Source organism: Gymnoscopelus microlampas (assembly GCF_963454915.1).
Source record: "Gymnoscopelus microlampas genome assembly, chromosome: 21".
Classification (NCBI taxonomy): domain Eukaryota; kingdom Metazoa; phylum Chordata; class Actinopteri; order Myctophiformes; family Myctophidae; genus Gymnoscopelus; species Gymnoscopelus microlampas.
In genome coordinates, this window is record NC_139958.1 from 4,221,610 (window position 1) to 4,233,222 (window position 11,613).

Sequence of the window (11,613 nt, forward strand, 5' to 3'; positions counted from 1 at the left end):
GTTTTTCGGCGAGCGATGGAATGTAAAATCGTCAGGAGGAGATACTGGTCTGGAGGAGATACTGTCAAGGTGGGAGTCAGTGATGGAGTGTGAGTTTGGAACACTGTGCTGTGTGGCGCTACATTTTAACCGCTTAAAGGGATAGTTCACGCCCATGGATTAGTCACTCATCTGAATTCATGGATTCTTTTGGGGTTTTTGTCTCATTCCTAAGCCAATAATTTGAAGACCGGTAGGAGACACAAAGAGTCTCCTTTGTGTCTCCTACCGGAACCGCTGAAATGATTAGTATATTATCATATACTTCGTCTATTCGATAAAATAGCTTTTAATACAGGACTTTTACTTTAAGTATATTTCTACAGTGTGCTATTGCTACTCTAAAGTAAAACATAGGATTACTTCTTCCACACTACTGATGAGCATAGAGCAGTGTTCCTGACTCACATGACATGTTGTTGTTATGATGAAAAGCAGGTTATAGATAGCGTTGTACAAGTTGGTTTTATGGTTCATACCTTTGTTCTAGGAGGAGCATAAGGGCGCAGAACATAATTCTATTGGTCTTTATGTCCTTATGGTTGAGGTTGTACTGACACACACAGAGAGGGAGGGAAGAGCAAAGTTATTTCTGCAAGCGGCCAAACCTTGATCTCCACTTTTCATCCACATGGTTCTCCTTTTGTATCCTTTATTATGATTGGTTCCTGTTTTTTTCTCCATCATGTCTTTCATGTTATTCTAATGGGCATCGTCACCAGTGTCCTGCAAAAGAAGGGAAATGTTCAAATTAATTTGTTGAGTTTGCAACTAGAAATGATGAAACTTCATCTAAAAATTCATCTAATATCATGTACTATTCATCATAATCGTCTGTCGGAACAACAAATTAAAAATGTCAAGCTTGTAGATCTGCTACTTTTGTTGTTTTGGTGTGATGCTGTAGTATGATCAAGTATATTCTACTATATATATATATAGTATATAATATGGAGATAAGACAGCGACTACATAGCCCGGATCGCTGGCGTAGCGGTCCAGGCACCTAGGCTCCAAAGTAGCCTGACAGCGCGTTGCGGGTTCGAGTCCCGATCCCAACGGCCTTTGCTCCATATCACTCCCCATCTCTCTCCCCAGTTCCTGTCAACCTACTATCCTATCAATAAAGGCATATAAAAGCCCCCCCCCCATAAAAACAACAACAACGATATAGTCTGTACCAGTGTTGAGCTAGTTACTCAGGAAGAGTATTACGTTACTAGTTACTTATTATTACTCATTTAAAAAGTAATAATACCACACCCTGGCAGATATAAATGTAGACTACCGTCTCTGCTATCACTACAACATGTTTTGCGTTTCACCTGTGTTCATTGTAATAGTATGCATTACGTGTGTTCATTCTATACAGCAGTGGATAGATTTCCGGACTTTTACTTGTAATGGAGTATTTCTACATTGGAGTATAGATACTTTTACTTAACACATTGGGTGCCAGAATTTTATAATAACAGATTACGTTCGGTGCCAGAAATCTCACCGTTGCGCTGCATTGTGCTGTTTAAATCTGTAGACTCCACGACGAGCGATCCATGAAAGAAAAAGCATCCGTGTAGGTTGCGCGATGCTCCTGGCTAAAGCCTGAAACATCAACATGTCTCACGCGAGTCACCATTGCAGAGCGATCGCGCATCGAGAATGACGCGTTTTGCCCACTGTAAAAAGTTAAGATACAGAGGCTTTTAGCAAGGAGATAGAATGGAAGCGGATGGGAGCGAGATTTCTGGCACGGTGATCCATCTGTCCCTTACTTCTTAGAGTGTTCATGGGTGATTCCAGGGCTGCGCTAGCCCCCCCCCCCCCTTGTGGAAAGAACGAAAAAAAGAAAAAGGTAAGAAAAACGTATATATACGTTTTTTAGGATTGTTGGCACTCCACGGGTGTATTTGCAAAAAGGTATATATACGGTTTTGGCACTCAATGTGTTAAGTAAAACATTTGAGTACTTTTTCCACCACCACCGGGGACCATGCATCTTTCGGGTCTTCAGCGAAAATGCTTGGGAACCACCAGTATAGTGTGTACTACTGTATGTGTGTACAGCATTGCATTAGTGCGTATTGCGTGGTGTACCTCATCCCTGCAGAGGCGAGGCGGGGGACCCGGAGCAGTGGAAGTGAACCGTCTGCCAGCGGCCGTCCCGGCGGTGCCACACCCTCGTCTCCTCCGATTGGTTGGAGCGCGGGCGGCCCTGGCCGTCCACGAACTGCGTGAGGCGGATGTAGGCGATGCAGGCGGCGTCCTCGCCCACTATGTGCACGTGGGGGTTCAGGATGGTGGTGTGGATGGGACGGCTGTTTTTAGACAGGACTGTGACCGGGGCGGAGAGCAGAGGAAGAGTGCATTCACTTTATGTTTTAAGATGAAGAAAGCAGAATGACCAGGTGCTCACAGGGAAAACAAAAGTGATATAAAAGTGATCGGTGGTGCTTCTGGATCCAGTCAGTGGGATACAAAACATGAAACAAACAGTTGATCCAGGCACTTTAAAAGAGGAGAACAGGCTTTAGTAGTTGGAGAACAGGCTTTAGTAGTTAAAATGCTAACATGTTTCTTCTTCAGGTCTTCATCAGGTCTTCATTCCTGCCCAGATGAAGACATGAGGAAACATGTTCTCCTCTTTTAAGTTTCTGAAAGCCCGGATCATCTGCTTTAAAAAAACATTTTGTAGGCTATTGTTGCCTTTGCCTGGTATAATAATAATAATAAAAATGATTTTATTTTTATTGCATTGCATTTTATTGCACTTTTCTTAGTACTCATACTTACTCAAAGCGCTTTACAATGGTTCATTCATTCATTCATAGAGGGGGGGGGGACATTGGGAGGTGAAACGGCGAACAGTCGACGCCAGCGTCCTCACTTTTCCCACATTCACACCAATGGTGGCAAGCTAGCGCCGACTGACTCATTGGAGGCAATGTAGGGTTCAGTGTCTTGCCCAAGGACACTTCCACATGTGGACAGGAGGAGGCAGGATTCGAACCGCCGACCCACGGATCATTGGACGACCTGCATTACCTCCTGAGCCACAGCCACACACCTCTGGCATGGCTCATTATCATTGGTTAATAAAAACAAACTCCATACAATCATCAATTTATCCAGCAAGATGGCTCAGCTGGGGTACAACTTGAGAGTATGACACCAATGTACAGTATGAGACCAGGGGGTACTTAGGAAGGGAAAGTTATTGCTAGGGATAGAACGCACCCCAATATACAGCCAATACCGTCTTCTACCATCAGGATGACGGTACACAGTACCGATGTTTCAGGCTCGGGCTCAGAGATCATTTTGTCCCCACAAGTATAGGACTTCTGAACAAACAGGCCCCATCTCAGTTCTGTGCATAATGTGTAATGTGATGCCTCTCCAACTATGACTGGTAGACTATTCTATTTCCTCTCTGTAAGAGAGGTGTTGTGTAGAATTGTCAAAGTATCGTGCCATCTGTCTATGTATTGTGTATTGTGTATATATCTATCTATCAGGAGGAGGAAGAAGTAGAGGGAAAGGGGATGAGGTTTATAGAAGCAATTAGCTGCTCACAGACAGATGGACACACGGACGGACGGACAGGGGGTAAAACATACTTTCGCCAGGCCTTTCGGCCTGGCGGAGACAATAAGCCCTCAAGAGGCTGTGTTTTACAGTGATTGTAGAACAGCTGAGGGATGTGGTTACATTAAGCATGATGTAGATCATGAGTGCCTATACAGGACAAGCCCCTTAGCTGTTTGAAAACCACGGTAAAGCATGCCCCCCCCCCCCCCCCCCCCCCCCCCCGCATGCCCTGTTGCTTTTATATAACAGCCTAACCCATGTCCAGAGAGTACTCTTACGGTTGTCAAAGTAGAATCTATGGAAGTCCATGCCCTCCACCAGGTTGCCCAGCCCCTCCGGCTCAAACGATGTCAGTCCAGGATCACAGATCTTCCTGAAAACAACCACACATACACGGTGCCGTGCTATGAGCTTGTATATCTGCTATTTTTGAATATCCAAAGTATAACATAATGGTTATAGCAAAAGATCTAAAATGACACAGATGTGTTCCCGGATTGAAAGGGTTAACCAAGATAGAGCAACTGTGTGGCCTATTTCTTACCTAAAATATATAAATGGTTTAAAAACGAGCTGTCAGAGACGAGCATGGAGCGTGTATACTTCTCCTCCCTGCCTGTCAGCTCTATGTGCTGACGGACACAGCAGATCTGAGTGATCCACCCGGACCAGCAGAGATCTACTGGATCACTGGACTCGCTTATTGACCAGGGTGTCACTCATGTACTTCAGACACGCCCATTTTGCGATAAAACGGAGCGAATGGAAATGGTTGCTGCTGCTGCTATAGTGTGAATGAAGGCTTTTACTGTGTAATAGAGGTTAAACAACCACTTGTGAGAGTCACAGTTTACTTTACTGCATAGGACACTATTTGTGAAAATATTGTCCTATGCCAGGGGTCTTCAATGGGGGGTCCAGGACCCCTAGGGTGTCCTCAGAGTTACTACAGAATTAGTTACTATTTCATTCAGCAAAAAACCTGATCGAAATTTGGTATAGAGAGAAAAAGACCGGACCCAGTACAGAGCTAAATGTCAAGTATTGAGGGGTTAAATGTGGCGTTAAAATAACGACATTTAACATGAATAAAATGACATTTAACATGAATCCAAGATAGAAAAGATCATTTACACAAGACTGATGACAGTGCTGTCAAACAAGTCTATGAAGCCGTCTATGAAATCTATGAAAACGTTTAATCTGCAACACAATTTTACACTGTATGTAGTATGTACTAGTAAGGGGTCCCTACTTCATCTCTCTTTAACGTATGGTGTGTGTGTGTGTGGGGGGACCCCTGTCCTATGCTGTCCAAATAAACGTAGACGGACGAGGTAGCTCTTGGGGGGACACAGTGGTGCTGTACTTTACTGGAGTATTTCTAATTTCCAATACTTTTACTTCTACTCCACTACATCTCGGATCCAAATATTGTGCTTTTACTCCACTACAATTATTTGAAAACTTTAGTGACTAGTTACTTTGTAAACCTACATTAACCACTTCAGCTCTGTATGCATTTCGGCCACTTGAAAATTGCAGATCTACAAGCTCACAATGCGTCGCGATGCGACGCATTGTGAGCTTGTAGATCTGCAATTTTCAAAAGATGTTTATACATTTGAAAACTTGAAATGGGACATTCTGCATAATGAATCCTTTTACTTTTTACTTTAAGTACATTTTGATGCCAAGACTTTTACTTGTAACAGAGTATTTCTACATTGCAGAATTGACACTTTTACTTTTTCCACCACTGTGGGGGACAGCTGTTATATGCATAATAATCATATAGTGTATCGTTGTACTCACGCGTACGCCTCAAAGTCGCCATTGTTGACGGCTTCGATCAGCTGCTCTGTGATTTTGATAATCTCCTGTTTGCGTGCTGCAGAGAAACACACATCACTGTCAGAGAGACACAGCGCCTCCATCTCACACACACACACACACCCTACTGACTCCACTTCACTGTGGACCAAGCACACTTCCACACACGCACGCACACGCACACAGAAACACACACACACACACACACGCACACAGAAACACACACACACACACACACACACACACACACACACACACACACACACACACACACACACACACACACACACACACACACACACACACACACACACACACACACACACACACACACACACACACACACACTCTCTCTCTCTCTCGTACTTTCCTAATCTGCAGATTAGTGAAATGCTGAGGTCTCATAATTCCATGAATCACTGATAGTCATGTGATCCTTCACAACCAGTGTAGTGTGAGGTCACTAGCTTCTCATCCATGCACTCGTGTGGCCTTTCCTTCTTTACTTCTCCTCTCTCTCTCTCTCTCTCTCTCTCTCTCTCTCTCTCTCTCTACTTAACAGTATGTAGAGTAGGATGTTAACAATTCATCTATAATCGATTAATTGCCGTTTAAGAATGTACTCAATTAAATGTACAGATTTTCAATTAATTGAAAACAAACATTTTAATATATATTTTTCTTGACTAGTGAAATTCAAAGGTATAGTGTGTGTGATATTAAATGTGAGCTTATCACAGTAATCCTTAATCATATTCCATCATATTCAAGGGCTTTTGCAGAGAAATGAGACAGACTCCATAGAGCACTGCAGAGGGGAGGTGTGTGTGTGTGTGTGTGTGTGTGTGTGTGTGTGTGTGTGTGTGTGTGTGTGTGTGTGTGTGTGTCTGTGTCCAGCTGATGCTCGTTGACCCTCGTTCATGTTATATACACATCGAGGCAATTATGTTTCTGCACTCATTTTCGTTTTTGGACAAGAATTTTCCTTTTGGTCCTAAAAAACGCCGCTTATCAATTAATCGATCGATAAGGTTATCAACTATCAATTCATGAATTAATCAATCATTTGCATCCCTACCGGGATGAGAGACTACATTATGTCTAGAGATGTTTTTTCTTCTGCGTGTGTGTGTGCGTGTGTGTGTGTGTGTGTGTGTGTGTGTGTGCGTGCGTGCGTGCGTGCGTGCGTGCGTGCGTGCGTGCGTGCGGGCGGGCGTGCGTGCGGGCGTGCGTGCATGCGTGCGTGTGTGCGTGCGTGCGCATGTGCATATGCATGTGTGTGTGTAAAACCAACCTTTCACGTCCTCATCCTCAATAGTGGCGTTACTACTGTCAGACGACCCCTACAGTGACACAGAGACATTTATTGAAACTGTGCACACACACACACACACACACACACACACACACACACACACACACACACACACACTTAATATTCATGCACGCATAGATACATCATTTCAGAGTTGCATGCTTAACATTAAGCATCTAAAGTGATGTTATCTAACACTACAACAGACCCTGTTTCACAGCAGCCATAGTGACCATACGTAGTACACACATCCACAGCCTTCATTATAGTATCAGAACAAACGGTGCATTTATAGAGCGCCTTTCTCCAGACAATGTGCATTACATTCACCCATATAGACGGCCTGAGGGAACCATACAGTTAGGAGTTCAGTGTCTTGCTCAAGGACACTTTAACACCCGGCCAAGAGGAGCCAGGGATTAGAACAGGGGTCTTCAACAGGGGGTCCTCAGAGTTAATACAGGGGGTCCGCCAAATCTTTGTGTGATATGATTTTTTTGTTTTACATTAACCACTTGAACCTTAGCATCCCTATTCTGAGGAGAACTTTAGCCAAAAATATCAGATCTACAAGCTCACAACGCCTCGCAGCGCGAGGCGTTGTGAGCTTGTAGATCTGATATTTTTGAGTTATAGGTGTAGAGGGAAAAAAGAGCAGCAAAAGTTTATCTGGAACACCATTTTATATAATATAGAGGGGGTCCCTGCTTCATCTCTCTCTCAACTAGGGGGTCCTTGGCCTGAAAACGTTGAAGACCCCTGGATTAGAATATAATGGGAATTCACTCTACCTCCTGAGCCACTGCCATTACTACAGTATTTGCTGTCAATATGGCTGATGGTGAAAAGAGTCTATTCTGGCAAAGTACAGCACTATGTCGGGAAAAAAACACCTTTAACCAAGTGTGATTCAACAGCAGCTTGTCTATGGACTGAGCCATGTGTTGGTTGGAATGGACAGACATCATTGATTCTTGATAATTATGTGCAAATGACTGTATATTATGCATTTTTGTCAATACAAATCTCAGGCAATCACTGCTCAGCCAATAGACCAGGACTGCACATCTGAGAGTTATATCAGCAGTGTTGAACTGTGCAGTCAGTTCATTTATTCAAACACAAATGAGCAGTATTAGACAAATAAGCCCACACACTGCATATTATACAGTACTTAAAGCGCAATACATATTCAGGAAAAACTCCCTCCGATGACCACACTTTTCTTTCAGAAAGGGAGGTGAAATAACTACAAATTGACGTAATTCCGAGCTTTTCCTCAGAACCCATGGCACCTCCAGATGTCCCGACTCTCCGAACTAGAGTTCGGGAAGCCTTTTCCGAAGCGGGGAGATTTTCAGAGTATGTATTGCGCTTTAATTTGTCACATGTTCACAGAAACCAACAAGACAGCAGCACACAGATCAAATATCCAGAGAGATACAGTACAGATGTTCAGGTAAAGCACAGCAAAAGGCGGCAGGGGTCTAATAAGGGCGTGTCTGTGATGTCATGTAGCCGGTCTGTGATGTCGGTCATCTATGACATTGGTTCTAAACCTATTCTGGATCAGGGCCCACTTGAAAAACGTGCTCGAAAGTGTTCGCGGCCCACCCAACTGACCACATGCAGATGGGTGGGCCGCGATCATTTTCAGAGCAGGTTTATTGCTCTCAGCATGTTTTTTCCCCCCCTTTCTTCTAAACCGGATCACACGGCTCAGTTTTAGAATGAATACCAGGCTTTCCTCCGTGGTGGATAAGTCTGGTGACGCGAGGTTAACTGGCAGTGGGCACAAGAAATGCTGTTGATTGGCCCAGCGGTTTGTGAGATTATAAGAGACACCGACGGACAGACAGACTCACAGACCCATTTCTAGACGCCTCGCCTCCTACACGGAGCCACGCCGTTAAACTAGACCTTCTCCAAACACAGCTTTAATCTACACACAACTAAAGGAAAGAAAGAAGGACAAAATGACTGAGAGAACATTATTATGGAAATGGGAGGATGTACCTTGACCACTGGTTTATGGATTACTGTAGTCTGTGGTTCCTAGAGGAGTAATGGAGAGGACAGACAGACAGACAGACAGACAGACAGACAGACAGACAGACAGACAGACAATAATGTATGGACATTATAGTACAACAACAGAAGGACAAAAAGAAACAAGAGAGTAATGGGTTTGAGATGACAAGATGATGAAGTAATGGATGGTAGAATGGCAATTAGCAGAATAAAGAAAGGCCTGTTGTACTGAGTAGACATTATAAAAACACTTAATGGTGATGATAGTGAAATCATTCCTGTGTCTTATTGATACCAGCGCAATGTAGAGCTTTACCAAAATAACAAACAAAAAAAACAATCTTTCTCAGTCAACACCCCCATTTTTTCTTGTTTTCAACTAAAGCTTTCCTTTGATTCTTGTATGGCACGCTGGGCCAGTTGAGTGTCTGAACGGAAGTACCGGAATTTGCCGGAAGTACCAACCCAAGGAAATGACATTGAGGCTTTAAACATTAATGTAGATTTGTTTACATTTTCCGCGAATGAAACGAGTGTTGTGATTGGTCAAAAAATATCGTTTCCGGGGGAAGTACGGAATACGACAGAAGTCCTGCTCCTACAGAGACTCTCTGCATTAGGTTCTCTCCTCGGAGATGAATAAAGGCTGTTGTGGTCACAACAACAAAAGGTGACATTATGGCATGAGGGGTGGTACTCAAATACTTTCTTTTCCAGGGAGCATGAATGCACTCGGCAGGTTTTGTGCCTTTTTAGATTTTTTTTAAATTATTTGTGTGCAAGTGAACATTTTGGCCTAAAGTTGGAGCTAGACAAAAGGCCGTTGGGGGGGACAGTAAAATCATGAAAAGCATAAAGATGCACAAATTCCATGGCAATCCAGACTCGGCACGGCTGTGTCACGTGCCGAAAACAGCTGATCTACAAGCTGGTAGATCATGCATAACCCATGCATGCACCAACTCACATGCTCTCCCTCTCACACACACACACACACACACACACACACACACACACACACACACACACACACACACGTGAAGCAACGTAGACAGATTCCATTACATCGCTCACCAAAAAATAACAGGGTTTTCAACTGAAACCGTGGAGTTAAGAATGAATGAAGCTTATTCAGACATGAGATGCATTGGTGGGCTGCTTTCAGTGTTGATTTTGTCGACTAAAACTATGACGAAAAATGACGAAAACTAAATAAGAACTATGATGACTAAAACTAAGACTAAATATATTGACATATTTGTCAACAAATAAAAACTAGACTAAAATGTTAGTGAGGGACTAGAGGAGAAGAGATCCAGTAGAACTAAAAGACTATGCTTTATGCTCAGGTGTTGCGCTCTGAAAATAGCAGATGTACAAGCTCACAACACGTCGACGCGTTGTGAGCTTGTAGATCGGCTATTTTCATTATGCAACCAAGCATAAAATCAGCCATTATGACGCCATCAAAGCACCGCCAACATACATTTTAGTCGACAGAAATCATCTGTAGATTTATTCGACTATAATATTATGATATTTAGTCGACTAAAACTAGACTAACAGTAAAACATTTCAGATGACTAAAATATGACTAAAACTAAATGGAATTTTATTCAAAACACTATGACTAAAACTGAATCAAAATTTGGTGTCAAAATCAACACTAGGTGGGATGTGTTGGTGGGATGCGTTGGTGGGATGTGTTGGTGGGATGTGTTGGTGGGATGCGTTGGTGGGATGCGTTGGTGGGATGCGTTGGTGGGATGCGTTGGTGGGATGCAGCGCTGCATGCATGCATACGGTACCAGGGCAGCAGAGGGGGTGGAGCCTTTGGCACTGGTGACTGTGCTGCTTTTCATGCTGTTTGACTGTGGCTGTGCAGAGAACACAAAGGGTTAAATTAGAAACACAACATAGAAACAGGGACGTGTCATAATATCTGCTCATGGCTGTATAAAGTGGGAAAGAAAAACATGCATGTTATAGACTTATATTCATTGGAATGCCTTCTGAGGGCAGCATTTAATTTCATTGGTTCCCCCGCCCGTCCGTCCAATCAGTGAGAGCGCAGTCACTTTGACTGGGAGTTGTGCCTTGTGAGACTTTTTGCTGTGCGTTTTTAGATAGTATGCCTATAATGTGGCAAAACTATGCCTAAACCTAACCTTAACCCTGACCTCACAAAAGCTATGCCTAAACCTAACCTTAACCCTGACCTCACGCAAACTATGCCTACACCTAACCTTAACCCTGGCCCTGACCTCACGCAAACTATGCCTAAACCTAACCTCAACCCTAACCTCCCAATTCTCCATGGGGTGACTAATCAATAGAAAAAAGTCATTTTGGGGGTGAAGTATCTCTTTAACCTTGACCTCACAAAAACTATGCCTAACATGGCAAAATTATGCCTAAAGTGGCGAAATTATGCCTGATGTGAAAAAAGTAGTGAAGAGAGTGGAATTCGATCCCATGATATTGTAACGCTGAGCCTAGAACGCCACCGAGGCAGCCGGCAGAATCGGGTTTCTATACTTTTCTTTGTTGTTGCCTTTTCTAGATATTTGCGGGTCTTTTCTGCCTTTATTTGGATAATACATAACAGGAGACAGGAGAGAGACGGGGAGTGACAACGCAGCAAAGGTCGCCTCGAGCTCGGGGAATCGAACCCGCAACTCACTACCAGGCCGCATCAGAGGCTATATTATGTGGTATGCGCCTTGACCACTAGGCCAGGGGTCCGGGACCCCTATGGAGGTCCTCAGAGTTACTACAGGGGGGGGCGCCAAATATTGGCGGATAGA

The 11,613-nt window shown here is 43.6% G+C and overlaps 1 protein-coding gene across 6 annotated transcripts in view; it reads right to left on the minus strand.

Moving 5' to 3' along the window:
* Nucleotides 1-2,134: 2,134 nt before the first annotated feature.
* Nucleotides 2,135-11,613, minus strand: part of camk2b2 (calcium/calmodulin-dependent protein kinase (CaM kinase) II beta 2) — a gene marked incomplete at its 3' end in the record, with an annotated part of 54,999 nt that continues 45,520 nt past the window's right edge. For 5 of the 6 annotated variants that reach the window (XM_084045982.1, XM_084045981.1, XM_084045979.1 and 2 more), the window contains 6 exons: nt 10,615-10,683; nt 8,792-8,830; nt 6,755-6,803; nt 5,443-5,518; nt 3,906-4,000; nt 2,135-2,370 (listed from right to left, as the gene is read on the minus strand). In XM_084045982.1, the coding sequence (XP_083902108.1) occupies nt 2,135-2,370; nt 3,906-4,000; nt 5,443-5,518; nt 6,755-6,803; nt 8,792-8,830; nt 10,615-10,683 (564 nt within the window). The remainder of the gene's footprint in view (nt 2,371-3,905; nt 4,001-5,442; nt 5,519-6,754; nt 6,804-8,791; nt 8,831-10,614; nt 10,684-11,613) is intronic. The other variant, XM_084045980.1, reaches the window with a different exon arrangement.